Here is a 23662-nt window from a genome sequence, read left to right on the forward strand (position 1 = left end):
ACAGTACTGGACATTGTTTCTTATGCAGCTGATCTTTCCAAAACCTCCTCTCCTCATCTCAGATGAGCTTCTGCCTCTCTTCAGCCTACCAGAAGCTACTCATAGGGAAGGCAACCCCAGCAGAGAAGGCAATCCCTTCAGGTGTGGCAACCATTGCTGGTTGTGCTTGATTGAGATCAGTGTCTATAAAGACTGAGATACATTTTTTAGTTGATAGAGTTTATTAGTGTTAGGGTAGGGAGGAATAGCTTTAAAGTAAAAGAGGGGAAATTTATGTTAGATGTTAGGAGGAAATTCTTCATGCAGAGGGTGGTGAGGCACTGGCACAGGCTGCCCAAAGATGTTGATGCCCCATCCCTGGAGGTGCTGGATGAGTGCTGGGCAGCCTGGTCTGATAAGTGGCTCTGTCCATGGCAGGGGGTTGAAACTTGGTGATCTTTAAAGTCCTTTCCAACCTGAGCCATTCTATGGTTCTATTATTCTATTTTTGTTCTATAATTTCTTTCCCTTTGTTTGACCTCGGGCAAACTCTTTATTGCAAATGCTGCACAGAAAGAAAAGAGTGATGCACTGATAAAGTTAAGTGGTATATTGATTAACCTTTCCTTTATTTCTTTTTTTACCTTTCATTTACCAGATGTTTTAAGTTGAAAAGGAATGACATGTTTCATGAAGAGGCTGCCAGTGATGGAGGGTGTCCTTGTAACTGGAACAAAGGAGTTTGCTTGGGGATTTAGATCCAAGCTGGGCCTTGTTAGGATGCAACAATGCGATGCCACGCAATCACAGAATGGCAGGGGGTGCAGGGGATGTCCGGAGATTGAGTTCAACCCCCTGCTAAAGCAGGTTCCCTACAGCAGGTTGCACAGGAAAGCGTCCAGAGCGGTCTTGAGTATGTACAGAGAAGTAGACTCCGCAGCCTCCCCGGGCAGGCGTTCCAGAGCCGCCATACCGGTTTCAGATAGACAACTCTAGGAAAACAGCAGGCCTACTCGCTCATTCTGGATGAGCCCGGCTGCGAGGCGCTCAGCGCCGGAGGAGTAGCACTCCGCCCGCAGGCAGATGGCTGGCTGCGATGTAAGGCAGTAGGGAACCGGGCTGCCTCCTCACGCCCTACAAAGCGGGCACGCCGCACGGCCCCGCGCCGGGGGAGCGCCGTTATTTCCGTAGGCAGCGCCGAGGAGGCGGTCGGACCCGCGGCCGCTAGCGGAGGAGCCTGGTAGGCGCCCGGGGCCGCGGGGCCCGCGGTGCCCACCGAGGAAGGCCGGGGCCTCCTCCGCTGCCCGGGGCCGGGCGGGAAGGGGGCGGGCACCCCGCTCGCGGAGCGCTCTCCTCCGGCCCCGGCCCCGAGGCGAGGAGGCGGCGGGCCGCCCGCGCTGCCCCCCGGCGGGAGCCGCGCCCGCAGGGCTTAGCGCCTCGCCCGCCCCCGCAGCGGGCCGCGGCGGTGCCGGCGCTGCGCGGCGTCTGCGTGACGGGTGGCCCATGCCCGCCCGCCGCCGCCGCAGCCCCGAGCCGGCCGCCCCGGCCGCAGCATGCCGACCAGGGCCGGCCTCGACACGGCGCTGAGGATGTCGCTGCGGCGGAAATCCTCCAAGATCCACTCCTCGGCCGGTGAGGAGAGGGCGAGGCGAGGCGAGCGGGCGGCGGGGCGGGCGGGCGCGGCGAGGGCGGAGGCGGCGCGGCGGAGGAAGGAGCGCGAGGGGCCGGCAGAACGCAGCTCCGCGGCCGCGCCGCCCGGCCCCGTCCCGCCGACCCGCTCCCGCCTCCCCCCGCCTCGGCGGCGCCCGCCGGGCCGCTCGGGAGGCGCGGAGCCTTCCCGCAGTGCCCCCGCCGCCCTCGGGGCCCCGCCGCCTGTCCCGGAGCGTCGGGCCGGGCGAACGGCAGCCTCGGTGACGCTACCCGTGCCCTGTCGGCAGGTCTCGTAAAGGCCGAGTTCCCGTGCCCGGTGCCGGGTCTGCGGGGAGCTGGGGTGCAGCGCGCTGCACCTTGGGCGCTGTTTATTGAGTAAGGAGTGTGCTTTTGAGGAACGTTTCCCCATCAGCTCTGCTGTGCGGAGGGCACCTTGGAGAGCGTGTGTGGGGTTGTTTTGGGGTGATGCTGAGCTGGAAGAAGTCCTCCAGCACGGCTGGTTGTTAGCCCGCAGAACCGGACTAGAGATGATGTGGAGAAGCCACTCTGCTCTGCACAGCTGGTCACTGTGCTCACGTCCTCCTGCTCGGCCTCACTGCTTGCTAATAAGGACAGAACCCCCGGGAGCTCTGCAGAGCTGCTGAAGTAAGCAGGATGCTGAGCAGCGAGCCATGCAGTGCTGTCTCATGGGGAATGGGAAGGTTTCAGCTTAGGGTTTAGCACTTTACCAAGCTGTAGGTATCCTCAGTGTAAGCCATGCAGGTGAAACAGCCCCACTTAAGCAGATTGCTCTGTCCGATGGCTGGGGCTGTGTCTGCCTTACAGCTTGACTGCAGTCATGGCAGGGAGCTGTTGTTACAGATAGCACTTTTGAACATTTCATTCAGAGTCTAAAGTAGTGTGCTTAGCCAAAACCAGTCCTTCAGAAGGTACCCAGGTGCAGAACATTGGCACTCAGAGAGTGTTTGGCTGGAGCATGGCATATGTATTGAGTTTAAGCTTCAGCTTCTGTACATCTCACTCATGGATCCAGGTGGCTGCGTTGCATGTCAGTCATGCTGGGGCACCTCAGTCATACAGGGGCTTCTAGCTGGGATTTGTCTGTACCTAGATTTGGACTTTCTCATGTACCCTGCTTTTCACATAACAGAAATCCAAATTAGGTAGTTATTTGAAGAAGGAGTTGCTGGATAACAATGCTACCACTGCTTCTCAGCTGTTGACAATGTATTTCGTTTTTAGAATATTTTTCTGGAGGATAATAGAACCATATCATGTTATATCTATTTACACAGTACAAGTTTGTCTAGTTGAAAACATAGACTTATTAACAGGGATGACTGTGGTTGACACAGATCAGGACCTTTGGGCTGCCAGAAAGGAGCTCTTGCCTTCATCCTTCTGGAAAAACACACATTTGGGAGCTGAACCATACAGCCAAAAATGAGATCATGTATGGAAGAGTGATGGCAGTGCAAGACCTGAAGGCCTTTCCTGAGCTGAGTGGTGAGAAGGAGGATCAGTCACCCTTTCATTACCTTTAGTAAGGGTCATGTAACCTCGTTATCCTCTGTGGCTCCCTTCATGCAATATTTGAGAGTGTTCTGCCTGGTTTCTTTTTCTAAAAAGATGCTTCCTGCTTGAAATACTTGCAGTGTATTTGTTGGTCCTGTTTACTTTTGAGGGAGCTTTAGTATCTTAAAGTATAAGCTTCTAGACTGAACCACAGAGATTTCTTTTCATGCTGTGTGAAGGATTTCAGCAGCTTATGGATGTACTTCTTTACAAAACAACGCGCTGTGACGATCTGATGATGTCTTTTCACATCAGATCCAGTTGTGATTTCTACCTTTGCATTTTGTGGCATCGCTTCTACATTTACTAATACAGGATAAAATTCAGTAGTGTATTTAGTAGAACTTTAAACCTGCTCAACACTGGTACAAAGGACCACAGAAAGGCAGATGAGGTGAAAAGGAGAAATTAGAGATGGCGAGTCACCTCCTGCCACTCAAAGGATCGGTCCTTTTCTACTTTGTGCATTTGCTCATTAATCGATTTCTTTTTTTGCTTTGTACAATGAAATCTTTTTATTGCTGTAGTGTTGTACCAGCTGGGCTAAATTGATTAGATTAAAATTATTCTCAAAGAAGTCTCCAGTTCTTTACTGTTGGAACCGCAGACATCAAAGGCCAACCTGTACTTCTCCTTCCTGTCTCCTTAAGCCACTGAAAATAAGCAACTGTCAATAACATATTGGATGATTACACAACAGCATTTTTATTTTTAGGGCAAAAAATGTTGAATTCCTACTTTAGATTGGATTAAAGGTACAAATGATCGTGATGTCATTTACTGAGGTCTTCTTCAGCCACTCAGTGGTGTGCATCAGCAAGAAGAGATCATTTTAGTGTAGAGTTAGTCACCGAGTCTTCTCCCTGGGCATGAGGAACTGAAATATAAACATCATTTTGTGGTGCAAAGCCACATTCCTTGTATGTCTTTTCCATCTACATTTATGCTTAAGTATTTGCTGATATTCTTTGCTGTGTCTTTAGTCTTAAGACCAGTGACCGTCTCCCAGAGTCTTACCCTCTTCTGACTGTGAAGGGTCTTGTTCCCTTCTTTTCTTTGGTCAGAAAAATGCTTCAGAGGAGGTGTCTTCTGATGCTGCAGAGGTAAGGTTCAGGCAGTTCAAGAATTGCAGTGAAGACTGAAGCTTTCACTGTGCAGCTCACTGAAGTCACCTGCTTTGGGCTGTGCACATCATACTTTGGAGGCAGATAAGCAATCATCTTGAAGGCATTTTTAACCAAACAAACCCTAGGAAAGAGGTCAGCCCAGTGCTGAACTTACAAGAGTCCTCAGATACTAACATTTAAATGTTTAAGAGCAAAATCCCTGTTCTGCTGTGAGAAAGACACTTGGCAGTCAGCGGGCACTGAGCGGAGAGGTGCATCTCAGCAAATACTGCTGTAGCCACGGTGTTGTTGGACACAAATTCTAGCCTCTGATGAGATGTTTTTCCAGGTGAAGACTAAAGCGTATGTGTGCTTATGCTAGTGGTGTGGTAATTACTTGAGTTACTGAGTTCCTATTTCTTTTCATTGATGTATAACTTAGGATAATGTGCAGCTTATTCAACCGCTTCAAATGCCCAATCCTATTTTCACAAACATCAGCGACAATTACGTCTTTTGAGCAAGATCTCATCACAATTAATGCCATATTTTATGTTACTGTGCTTTTATAGTTGCACAGAGTGGAATCACATCAAGCAGAGTGAGCTCTTTTTGAGGTGTAAACTGACAATATGATGATGGCTAAATAAATGCCAACCCAAACTACCTTTTGTCTTGGGTAACTCACTCAGAGTTGTCTGGCTATGAAAGTTAGTTTAGAGTAAGATAGGAGGGAGTTCAAAATGTATCTGCTTATGAGATTGAATCAGAAAAAGATGTTTTATGCACAGTTCCTGTGAAATAACTTCATGTGTAAATAAAGCCTTAAATATTGTTCCAGTAGAAGCACTTTGCCTTATTAGAAAGAGAAAGGTGAAATGATGAAGAAATACATTAAAGATCAAGCCACTCAGATGATGGAGGACATGGTTATTTAGGAGTTAAACAAATTTAATTAACTTTCAGGTTTTAAGATTAAATGTGTATTTAATAAAAATGGAACAGTTCTAGCTGAATTTATAGCCAATACTTTCATTCTCTTACCTATTTATCTTTTATTTGAATACGTGCAACTCCATTGAAAATGGACAAGTGTTCTGTCTACTTTAGGAACTATTTTTTCCTTCTCTACTTCACTCTCTCCTTGGGAAGAGAGAGGTCTGTTCCCTAGCACTGTCTGCTTTTGCTATACTTCCCTATGCTATTTTGTGCTGGCAGTAATGCTGTTGTAACACCATGCAGGATTAGAATGTCTGATCAGAACATAACATGATTGTGAAGAAACCTGTCTGTCTGTTCAGGTTCCTAGACATAGAATCATAGAGTATTTCAAGCTAAAAAATTCCCACAGGAGTCTGACTCCTGACTCCACAAAGAACTATTCAAAATCCTAACAGCATTCTAACTGCATTTACTGAATGTAAAAAGAATAGTTGTTCAACAATGCATTGTCTTTGTCTGAAGGTTGTCATGATCTCTTACTATTCTGTAGGAGTTTGTGTATGGAAACTTATGGCTTCAGGAATGGTGCTGTTTTATAGCATTTCCTTTTTCTGAATAGTTATAACTGATCACAAAATCTTTCTTGTATATATAGGTAGTAGAGCAGAGCAATATATTATACGTTGGAAAGGCAGCTGAATATCTCTGCAGCTACAATTTTCTGCTCCTGGGACAGACATTAATTAAGTTTGGCTTGGCCTTTTTATCAACATAAATGTTATCCTTTCGGTATTTTCTAGCTGAGCCTTTTGGAGCAATTGCAGATTTACTAGATGTGAGATCTGAAAGCTTTAGATAACTCATGCTTTGCTGGTACACTGAAGGGACTTTGACTCACTTTCTATGCTGAATAGAAGGAGGGCTCAGGTTTGATTTGTTGCTGCTTGAGTGCTGCTCTGCCCCTTCACCTGAAGCACCATGGAGGGAGGAATTGAGCATCCTGTGCTGTGAGATCTTGGAGCATTCAGCCCAGTGTTTATGAAAAGGATGTGTGAATCAAATACCTCAGGCTTTTGTGGGCCTGAGAGTACTTTAAGCAAATGTCACCTTATGACATGATAGGTTATTTCTAAACAGTTTATTCCTAAGCAGGAGACAAATGATGCGAAAGAATATATACAAAGCAGCCATCGTGACTCTGAAGTGGATATGGTCTGTGTCTCTGTCTTACTGGTTTTGTGGATGGAAATCAAGACTTGAGCTAGAAGCCTTAAACTGAAAGCCAGTTATCATTTACTTACATTTCTGCATCATGGGGGAGGCTCAGCATAATTCCTGTTCAGTGATTTTGAGTGTTCAGTAGTCCAGTTGCTGGATATGGAACTAAATGCGTTAACCTCAGTTCTGGCACCTTGTTTTGATGAGAGACAGAAGGACAGAGGAATTAAAAGTATGCAGTTGGATGTCGTCTAAACCAAGACTGAGGTGAGGTCCTATTTTGCTCAACCGATGAAGAATCAAATATTTTCCCCAGAGCTTCACTAATACAAACCTCTGCTTGGAAGCCATCCTTGTGCCATTTGTCTGCCTGGTAGTAGGGGGGAAAAAGAGCTCATATAAGAGCTTAGCTGACAGACAGAAAGAGGGAGTGCTTTCCTTCTCCCTCCTTGCTTCCAGTCAAACTTGTGCTAATCCATTCCTACCTAAAGAGAATTGTTGATTCACTATGCACTCCATCCCTAAAATCCTGACTCTTGATAAAGTTATTTTCCACAAAAAGTGAGAAAGTTCTTACCCTCTGATTTTGATGGAAATCATTTTATTTACAAGTATGAAATTTGCTTATGCATTCTTTCAAAAGGCTTTAGGCCGTAGAAATCTTCAATAGGATAGCAAATGGGAGAGATCAGTCTTCAGAAAGAGAAAGTTCTAAGAAGATCTGAAAGAGATGAATGAGTTGATCGCTTCAAGAAAAAGCAAAGATTTGGGAATTGGGGTCCAAATTAACACACTTCAGAAAAAGTATAATTGTTGGTAAATTTACCAAAATGCTGATCTGCACGTGAACTCGGTACAATTATTTTCGATTTCTTTCAATTTGAGAAATTAGAGTTGGACACTAATTCAGGTCTTTACATATAGCATTCAGCCTTAGCATTAGGAAGTATTAAAACTACACTCTCTAAAGTGGGTAAGGACAGTTTTCTTCTAAAACACTGCAGAAACTCATGTCAGTAAATGTGCCACTGGAGGTGCCGTTTTGGTTATGACAAAGCTCTTCAGGGCAGAATGTATACAATGTGCACAAGAACAAGCTTTCATAGATGTTAAATCTGAAAATACATAGTAAGCATATTAAAGTATCAGGCAAATGTTTGGAGTAGCTTTCCAGTCAGAATGTTAGGAAGGAAACTTAGTTTGATTTCACAGGTAGATTTGACTGATATATGTACAGGTCTATGAAGCAATCATTTGGAGTGGGAGGAGCTGAACTTTTAAACAGGCTTTTGCTTCTAGGTCTGTGTTTTTAAACACCAACTAAAGCCAGGAACTTCAAGGGCAGAAAATAGATGCTATAGATTGATCTTTTTAGGAGAAGATTGTAAAATAGCACCTGCATTTAATATCTGACTTCCACTGAATACTAACAACCATAACACGCAGTATATTCCAGAACTTCATTTTTACCATGCTAGGATTGAGATGATCTGTGATGTCTGCTGTTGTTTGAGTTTCAGGTTCATTTCTTGCTCAAAAATGACCAGTAATTGTTTGGAAAATAGCAAAAAGTACACAAAGGCAATGCCATGAGAACTGTAAAATAGTAGAAGAGCACGGTAGCAGAGGGGGAAGGAGGAAGTTGGTAACCCTAAGTGTCCTGTAATCAACAGGAACAAAAGAAATCAGATTACCTGGAAGAGCAAATCTAAAGAGGGCAACATGAGGTTGCAACAAGCAGCATGGCCATGGCTGCCCACAGGAGGTCGGAACTGTTGAAGAAATATGCGTATGTTCGTATGAACTGTACTAGTCTTATATTGGAGAAAATGGAGAGAGCCTGTTCCTTTCCATTTTTTAGTACGACTGTGCAGGAGGAGGAAACTGATTGTTCCTGCTGCCGGGGTTCTATTTTGTCACAAGGTGAGTTGCAGTCAGTGTGTTTTTTTTTTAACCCTGTATGATGAACACAGCTTGGATGCAGCTGATAATCAAACCACAGGGGAATTTTTATTTTGCTTTCCTAGGAGGCATTTTCCTAGTGACGTGTTTGATACCCCAGCCCTGGAGACTTTCAGATGAGGCTGGATAAGGCCCTAGGCAGCCTGATCTAGCTATGGTGTCCCTGTTCATTGAAGGGGAGTAGGACTAGATGGCCTTTAAAGATCCCTTCCAACACTAAGGATTCTGTGGTTCTGTGATTCTCCAAGCCTTCCTGATGTTGGTTTATCAAGAACTTCCTCCTGCGAGATGTAGTGTCTGGTGTCAACCGAAAATTCTCTGTAGGAAACAGCGCACAGGATTTAGAGGGGCAGGTAGAAGGATTCCCACTGCATTGCTGGTAGACTGTGCATCCCCACAGAGTCTGTTGGCTACTCCCATTTGCTCTGATGGTTGAGCACTAAGTTTGGCACCACATACTCATTAAAATCTGCTGTATGAGCATTACCTTCTCTCTTTGCAGGACTCTAAAGATAGAATCATAGAGTTACAGAATAGCCTGGGTTGGAAAGGACCTCAAAGATCAAATGGTTTCATTCCCCCTGCCATGTGCAGGGTCGCCAACCACCAGACCAGGCTGCCAGAGCCACATCCAGCCTGGCCTTGAATGCATCCAGAAAAATCTGATATTGGGTGTCCTAACAAGAAACTTTTATTATTACTTATTTGAAGTTCTTTGTCAGGCAGCAGGCATGTTCACATAACCATCCTGCTGAACCTCTGTCTTGTTATGTTACTTGTTACAAATCAAATCAGTACTTCAGTTATGCCCACTGAAGAGATGATGGATTTATGTCTCTGTGGCCCCGTTCAGACAGAGTAGATAGCACACATAGAGCATATGCTGACATTAATTAGGGAGTAGACAACTGCAAACAACCCAGTCAAAATTAGTACATGAAGTAGCATTCAGAAATGAAACATTTGTACTTTAAAGAGAAGGCACAACATTTACTAATTGGAGAAGGGCAACAATGTGGTGGCTTTGGTCTTCGCAGGGATCTAAAGCTATTTCCCTTCAGTTCCAAGTGTTCTGTCATTTGTGTCCATGGAGCAAGGGAATAATTTTACCTGCTTCATAGCGTCAGTGTAAACACAGCATTTGTGTGGTGCTGGGGGAGTAGAAAATGGTGTAAGAAAAGGTCTCTTTAGGCAGATATGCATGCTGATGAGTTTCTTCATAGTTGCTGTCTGGCGCTGGTGATTCAGACCTCATGAAACCGTATCCACGCGAGTGTTCTGGAGAAGAAAAACAGATTGTGACTTTTCATTGTAAAGGTTTATTTATATATTTATTTTATACATTTTAAATATTTTGATGTAGTTATTATATAAAACAAGGATGTTCTGTAAATGTATTTCTGCAGGTTATTTTTGTTCAATTTTTTACTACTAAAATCACAGAGGAACAAAAATTCTGTAAGAAAGTTGCTACGTCAGTTCTTGTAGACTAAAATTTGGAAGAGCAATTAACAACTGAAAGAAGGGGGAAGGGAAGTTCTACATTAAGAAGATTGGCAGTGCTACAGCTACAGGGCTGTGCTGTGACTGAGGCTAGAGCCAGAAATAGAATTGGATTAACGAAAGAAAAGCAAGTAGCTGAATCTAAGGTCAAAGCCAAAAAATACAAAAATGCTTTAAAATGATCTCATACACCAAAAAGTTAGGAAGAGATATTTAAGGAGCTTTCCTATTATGTACACCTGTGAAAAGGAAAATCAGTTCGTACTATAAGAACAGTGAAAGAAGACTTAATAGAAAGCCAATTAAGAGATCGAGGCTTAAGCTTTAAAATATGAGAGAAAATGACAATAACCTTTTCTGGTTGCATGTGCAGGTGTTAATACATGTGTTATAACAAGTAAGCTAAAAAAATAGGGAAGGCATAGGAAAAATAATGCCAGCACTACAAAATTAAAGGAACAGTAAAAGCAAATTATGTGAAGATTCTCATTCAGAAAGGACAACACAGTAACCTATAAAACTGAATAGGTTCTTCCTGAATGCCTGAGCAAAAAGTAGGCTTAACCTGATAACCCAGTCCTAATTATTACAGCTCTGTTTATACTGATGAGCCCCAGCATCCTAATTTGTAGTTTGTGAGAAGCATGCAGATTATGAGTCTTCAGAAGAGGAAAAATGAAGTAGAAACAAATGTAGAGGTTTTGGGAGGATAGGCTGTAGCATTTAGGAGCCTTGTTCTTTTTCAGCTTTAGCATTTGGTCAGCTGAGTTCTTTTTAAAATTAGGAAGGAGACTAGAGTTGATTATTAGACATATATAAATATATATATGTTCAGTTGTGTTCATAGCTTCCGTCTTCAGTTAGAGTAGAGGTGCTGGAGTTCAGGGAGCATCTGGACAGCGCTGTCAGACATTGGGTTTGGGGTGATGGTGTGTGGAGCCAGGGGTTGGACTCCATGATCCTCGTCTGTCCCTTCCAACTTGAAACATTCTGTGGTTGTATGACATTTAGCAGCTGGGGGACTCTGATCAGTTATAAACAAGTTGCTTCTGTGATGCTCTGCAGAGAAAAAAGAAAGAAGGCTTTTGAGCTTCCAAAAAAAAAAAAAGCATATATGAAACTTGAACCTAATAGTTATTCAAGAGAACTACTCGCTAATTTTATCTTTCAATCTTAAAAAAAAGAAAAAAAGAAAAAAAAAAAGGGCAACTAGTTGACTTTCAAAGGTGCCTTTTCCTTCATGAGAGATGGAGAAACTCCAGAAACTTGTACGTAATCCAAGCATGGATGCAGCTTAGCACTGACTGAAGGCTGCTTGAAGTTCTGTCTGAAGCAGTTTAGGACAACTTTTGGATTCTGTCTTGAAGCCACGTACTGTACTTAAGGAAAGCTCTAGTCAATCAGATCTGTCTTAAGAGCAACGCTGCAGTGCTCTCTGCACCTTAATGAATGTATTGCCAGTGAAAATGGAGTCGGATAGGTGGTGATGCACAGTGTCAGGTGGGGTTTGTTTGTCTGGGCTGTTTTCCCTTTCCTCCCTAGGGCTACTTTGCCATTAAAAGCTCCTCCAGTACTAGCATATGAGTCATAAGCATAATTTCCTCTAAATCCACAGTAGGCTGTGCAATACTAGATAATTAAATATTGAGAAGGTCTGTGATCGTTGCCTGCTCACTCTGGTAGCAGTTCCAGTAAAACAGTGTGTGCCTCTTGCAGGCAGGTACCAGAATGTCTCAAAGCTGTTGTGTGGATGCGTTACAAGTGTGCTTAATCCTCAGGGATGGAATAGGTCAAGCTGAAGCCTGATCTGATAGAAAACAAACAACTGTTTGAGAGGATACGCTGTGTATTCTAGCAGATCTGTGTGGTCACAGCCCCAGCTGGTCCAGTCAGCAAAACTTTACTGAAATCACATTCACCTCCTCCAGTCTGCAGCAGGTCAGACTGGGTCTGGTCTACATGCTTCCTATAAAAATGTGTAGGAGCACCATAAAGTATTTTTAAAGATCAAGCCACTGAGGCTGTTCAGAATCACAGAATCACATAAACATAGGGTTTGGAAGAGACTTCTGAAGATCATCTAGTCCAACCTCCTGCTAAAGCAGGCTCCCTGCAGTAAGTTACACAGAAAAGCATCTGGATGGGTTTTGAACATCTCCAGAGAAGCAGACTCCACAATCACTCTGGACTGCTCGTTTCAGTGGTCTGTAACTTTCAGAGTAAAGAACTTTTTCCTCATGTTCATAAGGAACTCCTATGTTCCAGTTTGCTCCCATTGTCCCTTATTCTGCCACTAGGCACTGTTGTCTTGATTTAGGAGAAGAAGAAAAAATGTTAGGGGAAAACAAAGAAATAATACTTTGAAAATTCATCCAGTACAGATGCTGCAGGCAAGACAGCTGTTCCGGGAAGTAAATCTAGAGTAAGAAAACTTGTTAGGCTGGGCTTTTTGTAATAACAGTGCTTTATTGGGGAAGACTTTTCCAGCTATATTTAAACACAGGAGTTCAGCGTAATGGTAGCAGGTGGATGGTGTCACTTTAATACTGCATTACTAAAGTAACTGATATCTATATTTTTCACATAACTTGCATCAAAGGAAAGAATACATGTGAGTACCTAGCTTAATTAGCTTGCTTTCATCCCTGATCTGATCTTCTGGCTGGGGCTGAAGAACAGAGATGAAACTGGCTGATATTTGTAAGCCTCTCTTATCTGACAGGAGGGCCCTTTCCTGCAGGAGGCAGCCAAAGGCATGTGATGGCAGTTTTTCTCCTGTCCTTATTTAAACATAGAACCACTGCTAAATTTTCTGTTCTGGATGTGTGTCTTATACATCTATTAAGCTTAAAAATAAACTTGCCCTATTGAAGGGTTTTATTAAGATAATGTTCACAAGTCTGTCTTGAGCTTTGCGCAGTTTTCTTCCTTGAACTATCTTTAACATCGTTACTGTGTTTTGTTTTTGTTAGCCCTTAATGTTGCAGATCAGCTGTGAGCAACAAAAAGATCTTCTGTACAGGATTCTTCATCTGGTGCTTAAGACTGAGAGCATTCTTCAAAGTCCTCAGAGCCCTGCACCCCAGCTATAGCATTTCTCTTGGCATGGAGTTGGTTTCCCTCAAACGTCCAAGTCTTTTGGAAGCTACTAAGCTGGTGAAGAGGGCTGTAAGTTCTTGTATTAGCATAAACACTCCTATTTCAAGGTGCCTCAGAAGGAGAAAAATGTGTATTAGTGTTTGAAAAGGAATCTCAGAAATGTGCTACCTCTCTGCATGCCCTGTCCATTTGTGATGGTGATATAGGACAGCAGTCACTTGGAAATGTTCATTACTACTTGCAGAGCTCTGAAACAGCCTGAGGTTTCTGCTTCTTGCTGTTCAGATTCATGTTCATGTAGTCCACTCCTCACTGAGGATAGAAATTCTGTTTCTCTTGCTGTATTAGAGTGGTGGGTTGCATGGATTATGCTCATAGCTCTGAGGTTCAGTGCAGAGCTCTGCAGACACCAAATGATCCCTCCACTTAGCAGTCCTTGGTCTGAAGTCGAGTGGCTAAAATATTATCTAATTATCAGGACAGTATTAAACCTGTTCCTGCATCACACCAGACTTCACAACTGGTAGGTATTGCATTAGAAAAATTTGTATGTTAGTTAGGTATTTTTAAGAACATGATAGCCTAATTTTATTAGCACTACACTAGACAGTTGCAAATGCACTCTTCTCTGCAAGGCATTTGACTTCTGGATGAGGTAGCTGAGTGCAGACTGCAATTAGTTACAATGAATTAGTTTCCAATTTGCTCTCCTTAATGTTTCCATTAGCAGTTCCACTAACAGTTGCAGTGAACCTTTAATGAATACAGTAAGCCACATAACCCACACAAGCCTCCATGGGTGGGTACGTGGTGTATTCTATAATGGCACTGTGCAGTCAGGTTTTCCATGTGATTTACTAAGTATTTCATCAAGAACTTTTTATGCTTGTTCTTCTAAAGTATTCCCTCAATCAGGGGAATAGAGTATTTCATTGTTGCCCCTCTTTGTTTGCATTGACTTTGTTCTGTGTTAAGCACACTTGAAAAAAGGCGTAAGTAGCAGATGAGTAAGGGTGTAGTGGATTAATAATGTGTTGTTAAACTAAGAACAATACATTTACTAATCCTTAGGATGTAGCACAATGCTGGAGTATCCTCTTAGGCAACATTAGTCTTACAAAGTCATTTTAGTGACTTTTGCAAGCAGTGAAACACCTCAGCATTGCAGACAGGATCTGCTCTGTGCCCATCCAGAGGCGTAGAAAAGCATCTAAGATGATTACTCAGCTGCATAAGGCTATGCTGGATGGCAGGTCCTTCATCTAACAGAGGCAGGATCAGGTAAAATTAGATCTCATTTCTGCAGTAGCTGAGCCAAAATTAACTTAAAAGGGCCCCTTCCCAAAGGAAGGGATGCCAGCCAAAGGGATCTGGAAAGGCTTGAGAAGTGCGCTCATGTAAAACTAATGAAGTTCAACAAGGTCAAGTGCAAGGTGTTACATTTGGGTAGGGGCAGTCCCAGATATGTGTACAGTCTGGGGGAACTCACTGAGAGCAGCCCAGCACAGAAGGACTTGAGGGTCCTGGTAGATGAAAAGCTGGACATGAGCCAGCAGTGTGCGCTCACAGTCCAGAAGGTGAGCTGTGTTCTGGGCTGCATCAAAAGAGGGACGGCCAGCAGGGAGAGGGAGGGCATTGTCCCCTTCTGCTCTGCCCTTGTGAGGCCCCATCTGGAGAACTGCACCCAAGCCTGGGGCCCCAGCACAGGAATGATGCAGAACTGTTGAAGCAGATCAGAGAAGAGCCACTAAGATGGTCACAGGGCTGGAGCAGCTCTCCAATGGGATAAAATTGAGGGAACCAGGGTTCTTCAACCTGGAGAAGAGAGGCATTCATGTATTTGAGGGGAGCTTATAAGCAGGAGGGAGTCCTGTCACTGACTGACTGACAGTGACACAACAAGGGGAATGGAATTACAGTAAAAGAGGAGAGATTTCGATTAAGAGTTACTAGTAATTTTTTCACTTTGAAGGGTGGTGAAGCACTGGCACAGGCTGACCAGAGAGGTTGTGGATGCTGCATCCCTGGAGGCACTTAAGGCCAAGTTGGATAGGACCCTCCCTGGCCTGCCTGGACTGGTGGTTGACAGCCCTGCCCATGGGAGGGAGCTGAAACTGAGTGGGCTTTAAGATTCCTTCCAACCCAAGCCATTCTATGATTCTGTGATTGCACGTGGCAAAGCTGCTGGGCAGAGGCTGCCTGAGGTAGTGCTGGAAGGGATGGTTGTGGCTGGTGGCTTCATCAGAGCGTGTCAGTCAGTCTTTGCTGATAGAAGTTTTTCCTAATTGCTTCTAGCTGGCCCTTCTTCCCTCTCCTTTCAGCAGAAGGGATATATGAGTTTGAAACAGTGAATTTCAGCGGAGGTTGTTTTAAACATTGGTCCTCTACTTCATAGTCAAATGTCCCTTTCAGAAGGCAGACTCAGCTGCATCACATGCATGTTGGCATGCTCAGGGTTGTGCTATTTAAATATCTTTTCCTCAACATTTGGTGTTCTGCTAATGTTCAGTGCATGGACAGTTGGGGTCTAGGATGTCACCTACTCCTGTGTTTGTGCACCTTTCCATACAGCAGGTCATGTATTGGAAGAAGCAGTGTTTTTCTAATGTGTTGTCACTTTGCTGAGCCTAGAACCCGCAATGTACACGTGTGCTGTCTTGCATCTCCTCCTCCACTCTTCCTGCTTGCACCCCCTCCAAGCAGGTCGTGGTGTCCCAGCAGTGCCCTGCCCTGCCAAGGGAAGGGTGCATGGAACAGGCTCTCTTTTGGCCTGGTGAAAGGCTGTGAGGCAGTGGTCTTGGTTATAGACCAGGTGCTGCCACAGGGGGGTGAGGAATGCATTTCTTTCCTTTAGCTGGTTGACTTTCAAGCTTTCCCTTTGTATGACAATCTAGAGTTCTTGCCTTAAATATAGAAAGTGAAAATCGATCAATCAAATCAATCAAGTAAATCAACTCCATAGCATTGTTGATACTGGGTTAATATAATATATGAATAAATGCAAGGAGCTGTAATAGCTTCAGGCTACTTAAAACAGGCAAACTAGACATATTTTAATGTGGTAACACGTTTCATTGGTGTTTACTCGGTTATTAAGAACAAAGTGATAGAATAAAAATGTGTTCATTTTGTTGATAATGTTTCATTGTTTGCAGGTACTTCATCTTCTTTATCTACATCAGTGTTTTAGCTTTCTAAAGTGGAAAGCCTATTTAGTGTGGAAGTAATGCTTTTGAGACAAAAGCACTGACAGCTGAATTGCAAGGAATATGTATTGAATCACACTCCTTTAGCTTCTATCTTGGTTGGCTCCCCAGTTAGCAGCAGAGCTCAAGCTGGGTGTCAGGATGACAGTTCACTGTAATTGTTCACTAATGGCTTTAAATAATAGTTGTACCAAGACCTTACTCCTGGTTGCTTAAAAGCTTAGTTTCTGTGATAGGTTTTATCATGACGTGTTAAGTGGGGGAGGAGCAATCTCTGTACCTGAAGGTCAGTTCCAATTGGTGAAAGGGAGTCAAGTGTTGGTTGGCTAATGACATCTCAGAGCTAATTTGTTCATGCTGCAAGCTTTTTTTTTTTTTCTTGGAGTGATTATAAATCAGTACTTGAACTGTACTCTGATAGTCCTGGGCTATCTTAATGGAAGTAATCATCATAGATTACTAGCACAGTCTAGTCCTAATGTGTAACAAGCAGTATCACTAGAGGAGATGTCATCAACTTGCACTAGGGGAGGTTCAGCTTGGATAATAGGAAAAAATTTCTTCTCTGAAAGAGTGGTCAGGTACTGGGGTGGGCTGCACATGGAGGTGGTTGAGTCACCGTCCCTGGTGGTATTCAGGAAGCATTTAGATGTTGCACTGAGGGACATGGTTTACTGGGGAGATATTGGTGGTAGGTGGATGGTGGGGCCGGATGATCTTGGAGGTCTTTTCCAGCCTTGGTGATTCTGTGGTTTTATGATTCTACAAAATCAGCTGACCAAGGTGTACTTCTATCATAAGGAGGGTTGAGCTTGCACTATAAGTGCAGCTTTGGAGGTGCATCCAGCTTGCATTTTGCATCATGTGATGTGCTGGCACTGCAGATATGGATGTTAGCAGTGAGTGTAGATGTGAACTGACGTCTCCTCAGATTCAAGATTAGAAGATTGCCGGAGTACTGGGAGAACACAGGGTCACTGTGTACCAACAGCTGATGTCTGTCTCTTACTTTTCTTGGCCATTAATATAGGAGTATGAGTGACGGCTATCCTATCTCAGATAAAAACAGAATTGGTGGTTTGTACATTAACTTTACTGTTGCTTGAAGAACTGTTTTTTATGGAATTGCTGTTCAGGTCTCCTGTGCTTAGGGTGCTTTGGGAAAGCTCAGGCACTGGCCTTCAGCAAGTCCCAAGGCATTCTCACTTTTTGTTGATATGGGGCCATTACTGACATGGAAAAAGTGGGTTTGTGAAGTCTTTTTGCGAAGTGCTTCTCCATAACCATGGTGGTGATTTATCTTTGCAGAAGGCACGTGGGCTTTTTGATTTTTTTAATGGACAAGACTTACAACAGCATCAGGCTTTTGTTCCTGGGCAGTGCATGCGTGTGCCTGAATGGATGAACTGAGCAGTGGTCTGGGGAATAAAAGGAGATCAAAGAAGACAGTTTGCCCTGAAGTCACAGCTACTAAATAAAACTATGAAAATCATCTTACCTTCAGCACATCTATGGCTTCTGGTTATCATATTTGACAGCTTTGTTTAGAGAGCAAAGAGCCTGAGGTAGCGGCCGGAGGGAGGAGTTCATGCAGAAGGAAGTGGAAATGAAATGAGGAAAGACAATGAAAGCATGAAGTGTGAGAAATACAGCAATTCTGATCTATTTGCAGCTGAATCTTGGTGATTTTGAGTACAGTCAGAATCATGTCCACTGGGACAAGGGGGGATGTAAAAATAGGGCAGTGTAAAAAACAAGGAGGTTTAAATGTGACTGAAAGTATAACTGGTTTTGCCCAGTAAAGCAAGGCTTGTAACAAAGGAACAGGTTTCCATTGTGCTTATTTTTCTGAAAATCTATTCTCAGAAGTTGTGATACAGTGTTTTATGACATCTTAAAATACGAGGTCCATCTGTAAGTATCTTTCTCCTGTCAAATGCAGCTGAAACAGCTACAGAAGAACAGAAAAGCTGAGCAGAGGCCAGGTTTGCTGTAAGGCTGATTTGCAAAACACAGTGAGCAGGTAGGAACAGGTACCTTTGTAACTAATAGATGGAATGCTCATGAAACCAGGGGTAGCTCAACCTGGCTGTTTTTTAGGGTTTCCATTTTGCACTGGGAAACCACCAGCCGTTGGACTTCCTCGCTTCACACCTTCTGAAAAGAGAGCAGTATTTCAAATAACTTTTACAGATCAAGGGTTTTGTGGACAAGGGCAATATAAGCCCATCATCTATAGATTTTATTTATATATTTTTTATTGTACAGTAAACTGAGTCCTCTGTAGATGATATGGCAATATGGGCTTTGGTGAACGGTTTTGGAATTAAAATCAAGTGTGTGTATTCCTTCAATTTACAAAAAAGTCTATCTGTAGACAGATGAATTGACTGATGTATCACCAGAGACATTAATCTTACTCAAACATTAGAAAGCAGAACAAGAGACTGGAAATTGTTGAGTTTTACTTTTTTCATGTTTATACTGCATGTATTTGCATGCATGTTTCTTGACCCAAGGCACGCTATTACTAACTTGGAAGTTGATTAACAGTGAATTGGACTGAAAATTCTCTTATTAAATGTCTCAATGTTGTACCACGATCTCCCTGGCTGCTGAGCTGCTCTGAGAATTAATTCCCTTTCCAGGATATGGTACAGAATATAAATCGTTGCACAAGTAGGGAAGTATGTTTAAGAGAGAACCTACATGTATTGCTTTATTATTAACAAGTCTTGTCTTCCTGGCAGTTGTGTGTGCATCTGTCAGTGTTCAGCGTGATAATGTAAAACCAGTGCCAGATGCAAGTGTTACGTTGTGACTCTTCTGAAAATGTACTTCACAGAAATCTTGAAGGGATGGATACTGGAGGAGGACAAACAAGAGCAGGTTTCTGAAGTTGAACAACATCCAGCTAGGAGCAAATGAGCAGAAGTTGGTTATACCTGAACTTCTTCATAAGTTTAGGCTCTTGAATGCAAGTTGCTAAAGCAGTCACTACACTGCTGTCCTGGTTTTGGCTGAGATAGAGTTAATTTTCTTCCTAGCAGCTGCGATGGATCTGTGATTTAAGTTGAGAACAGTGTTGATAACACACCGATGTGTTAGTTGCTGTAGACCAGTGCTTACACTAAGTCAAGGACGTTTCAGCTCCTCATGCTTCCTGACCAGCTGGGAGGGGACAGTACCAGGACAGCTGACCCCAGCTGGCCAAAGAGATGTCCCAAACCATGTGGTGTCATGACTGGGCAGTGGCACTGGGGGAGTTGGCTGGGGGAGATGCTGTTGCTCAAAGATGGAGTGGGCGTTGTTCAGCCAGTGGTGAGCAAATGTGCATCTCTTTTTGTATTCTTTTACATCTTTCTTTATCAAAATATTCTTATCTCAATCCTCAATCTCTTGTACTTTTACCTTTTTTGATTCTCTGCTCCATTCCACTGAGGGTGAAAGAGAGCAAAAGGCTGTATGGTGCTGAGCTGCTGGCTGGGTTAAACCGCAGCGCCAGTTCATTTGGGAGGCTGGTATAATGACTGGGAAAGCCTAACTTGATCTCAGCAGTTTTAATCCACCAGCAAACTGTTCTTTAATTTCTTTAATATATGGTGTGACAAACACCATGTACAAGAGCTGGATTTGAAATGTTCAAAGTGTTTTGTTCAGCTTGGAGGAGAGAAGACTCCAAGGGGACCTCACTGCAGTCTTTCAGTATTTAGAGGGAGCTTATAAAAAAGATGAAAAGCGATGTTTTATATGGCCTGATAGTGATAGAACAAAAGGGAATGGCTTTAAACTGGAAGATGAGAGGTTTAGGTTAGATGTTAGGAGGAAGTTGTTTACTCAGAGGGTGGTGAGGCATTGCCACAGGCTGTCCAGAGAAGCTATGGACTATCCCTGAAAGTGCTCAAGGCCAGGTTGGATGGGACCCTGGGCAGCCTGATATGTTGGGTGGCAGTCCTGCCCACAGCAGGGGGTTGGGGCTGGATGGACTTAAAGGTCCCTTCCAACCCTTGTGATTCTATGGTAATTCTGTCATTCACAGCCTCTAGGAAAAAAGATTAAATATCTTAATTGGGTGCTATCCTCACCTACTCAATCTGTTTTGAGACAGCACAGTAGAGCTTAATAACCCACTTGAATTAACTATCTGGTAAGCTAATATTGGATGGGGCTGCAGCGTGTTACCTGTGGAGGATTGGTCTGTTCATCCCTGCAAAACTCCTATGGGTTTCAGTGACACTGAGGCTGTCCTGGCAGTAGTTAAACACAGGTTCTCTAATAGAGGTTAAAAAAATGCCATTTATATTTCTGTTGTAAGATACTTGGAATCCAAACTGTTACATAATAAACACAGTTTGTCTAAATATAGCTGTAAAGAATAACATGCAAGACTTAAATCTTGTAGCAGATAAAGATTTTTACCACAATTGCTAATTGGAATGGTTTGTGGTCAGCAGTCATGAAGTCACCAGAGCAGGAATAAATGCACCTAAGCCATTTGTGGCATTTGCTTCTGTCTTGTCTTCCTTCTCATTGGCTTGTCAGAAACTTGGCTTGTGTGTTCACTCCTTTTCCCTAGTGTAGTACCAGAGATGGAGGGGCATTTCCTTCATTCCTTGATGTTCCTTTGGTGGGAGCAGCTGCGAGCCCTCTGTGGTTTCCTTGTGCTGTGCTTCTCTGCAGGTTCAGCTGATGGGGCAGAGAATATGCACAGCTCATCTGCAACTTGTGGGATGCATTTACGTCATCTCTCCATGTGGAATGAAGGTGCTGAGGCTCAGCAGGTGTTTGAGGTGTAGGCACCAGAGTAGTTTGATCTGAATTTGAATAGAGTTAAGCAGTTGAAGTCCTGTAAAGTCCTTCTCCTTGAGGAGCACAAATATTTCAGTTCCTGTAGGAAGAAAAGCTCCATTTATTAGGACACCCAGTGTGATGTGGAACTGTTAGAACAATATACTCCTGGCTTCCAGAAGTAATTGCCTTTTACAAATTCAGGAACAAAGGTGCAGAAGAACACCTTGTTGCTTAAAAACCTCTAAAAGTGAGAGAGTAGTTGATATACTGATGAACACGAGCTTGTTCATCCAGTAATTAACTTGAAATTGTTTTAAATAAGGACAGTAGTGAAGCTTTGAAGTTCACTTCTTGTACTACATTTGGGAAGACTGATCAGTTGTAGTTCCTCAGCTCTGAGCAGTATGAGGCTATGCTGAAAATGTTATAACTGCAGAGAAAATGGAGGATGGAAACTGCCTGTTCTGTACCGCAGCTTTTTGGGGACTCAGCAGCGAGGAGAGGTGGATGAGTGCTGCAGGATCTAGCCCCTGCCATTTTGCTGTTTAGGAGACAGTGGCAGCAGCCACTGCAGGCACTGGGTGCAGCCATGTGTGTTCCAGCACATTTGTCTCACAAGAGAAGATTGTAGAGTCTTCTGGGTGGTTCAGGCTTCCTTAGTGACTAAAACATGGGAAATGGTGAGTGAGAGGGGAAGAGGTGAGTGTTCTGCCTGTGTAAGGACCACCCTTTAAAAGCTTGTATGTTCTGATTCCTAAGGGAATGGTAAATGATAGAAAGATGTGTACCAAAATAGAAAGGCCTCTGTCCTGCAGCTGTATTTCAGTAAGGACCCAGTAAATTCTCACAGATATCAATGGCATGCCTGTTTTTACTGCAGCCTCCCACATGAAATGAACCAGTTGATATCTGCTGGGCTCCTAAGAGCCCTTGGCCTGAAGCAGGGGGGGTTAAACACACAAGTAGTTACAACAGAGAACCCTGAAAATACAACACCTCCTTTAATATAAAGTGCCAGCAGTGAGAAGATAGGTAATGTTTTTTTTTTTTTCTTTTTCAAGAACCAATGAGCAAACCTCAAAATCCAAGACTCAAAATGTAATTATGTTTTTAAAACAAAGCATTGCAAAATCTTTTTTTTTTTTTTTTTTTTTCTGAGTCAATATTTTCATTTCTGGAACTGACAATACTGAGTTGCTGATACTCAGCATTATGCATGGAAGGATTTCCAATAATAAAGCAATATTGATACTAGATAGTGCAGTGTTAATGGTAAACATGCCTACAGAACAGGTCTGAAAGGCTTCCTGCATGTTCTTGAGTATACTGTGCAAATAGCTAATTTGTCTTCTCCTTGGCCTGGGAAATGCAAAGGAAGATGTTCACAAGTCATCAAAGGTTAGGGACAGATAGGTTTAGAGAGAGTTGGAGCTGGACCATTTTGCTTAATGAGAAATATTGTGCAATTTGGGGGGAAGACTGTGGTTTTTATACTGTACTTCTATTCTAGAATGATTTGGAACAGTCACAAGAATCCTGGAAGCTAATGCCATGTATGTGTTGAGGTAGCCTTGTATTACTGATTTTTTAAAATGAATTCCATAGTTTTTTAAAATAATGTGTAATATTCAAACCTGACAGTATAGAAAATGTCATAATGGCTTGGTGAAGTCTCCCTGCAGCAGCCAGTGCATGCACTTGTATCTACTACATCTGTCAAGGACAAGTCTTGCAAAACTTCAAGTTACAATACAAGAGTTTAGATGAGGCTTTTTGCCTCTGAAAAGAAATAATGTGATGAAATTAAACAGTCTGATTATATTCTCATATAATCCTTTATTATCTTCTGTCCAAACAACATAGCTCGGGCATACAAATCCCAAGATTGACTTCATGTGTTTTGCATCAGCTGCCAAGTTCAAAAAGATCTGACAAACTTTTTTAGAGAGCATGAGGTACAATTTTTTGCCACTTTCCATTTTAAAATCTAAAGTACTGTAACTTGCACTGTAACTTCATCTAGAACAATTTTAGGCAGGTGTTACCATCACAATGCATTTCAGCTGCAGCTGAGACTTTGAAATAAGGTGCTGGGATTGGGAATGGCCATGGTGGCTCTGAGGTTGCATAGAGCGAGCGGAGCTCAGGGCAAACAGCAGCCATGATCCAGCTGGGATCTTTCTGGGCTGGGGAGCCCAGTGCTTTGAGTTTTCCTACCTGTGGGTCTGCTAACACAGCAGTCTGCTTTCAGATCTTGCTGGCCTGGATCAGGTTTGGGTAGAGATAAGTCAGTCATGTGCTTTATAGTAGGGCACCAAGAACACGGGCTGCCCTAGTCACCTGGCAAGCTCTTAGCATTTTTAGTAGAAAAAACTGGCTATAGCAAAGTACTCAGCAAAGTACAAACAGGTACAATATGTTTTGCTCACACATTCATCTGTGTAGGGAACAGATAATGTTCTCAAACGTTCTCAGATGTTTTCCTCATGTATTATGCAACACTTCCCTAATGAAAGCTAGATAAGAGCAACTAAAATTGTGAGTGTCTTCCTCTCCTGAGGGAAAAACACTTATTGTAGCTAGCAGTGTCCTCCGTGATTTCCTGTCATTGTCTTGCTCATGAATATTTGA

General features: G+C 43.3%; 1 protein-coding gene across 5 annotated transcripts in view; it reads left to right on the plus strand.

Annotated features, from left to right (window-relative positions):
* The first annotated feature begins 973 nt into the window (after window positions 1-973).
* ATP8A2 (ATPase phospholipid transporting 8A2) overlaps window positions 974-23662 on the plus strand; it is a 318618-nt gene continuing 295929 nt past the window's right edge. For 2 of the 5 annotated variants that reach the window (XM_031615871.2, XM_031615872.2), the window contains exon 1: window positions 18656-19561. In XM_031615871.2, the coding sequence (XP_031471731.1) occupies window positions 19397-19561 (165 nt within the window). In that variant the 5' untranslated portion in view covers window positions 18656-19396. Of the gene's footprint in view, window positions 1220-1459; window positions 1612-18655; window positions 19562-19596; window positions 21005-23662 lie in introns of those variants that run through there. The other 3 variants (XM_090133805.1, XM_090133804.1, XM_090133803.1) reach the window with 3 other exon arrangements.

The sequence above is a fragment of the Phasianus colchicus genome, chromosome 1 (genome assembly GCF_987193195.1).
Source record: "Phasianus colchicus chromosome 1, bPhaCol1.hap1.1, whole genome shotgun sequence".
Lineage (NCBI taxonomy): Eukaryota > Metazoa > Chordata > Aves > Galliformes > Phasianidae > Phasianus > Phasianus colchicus.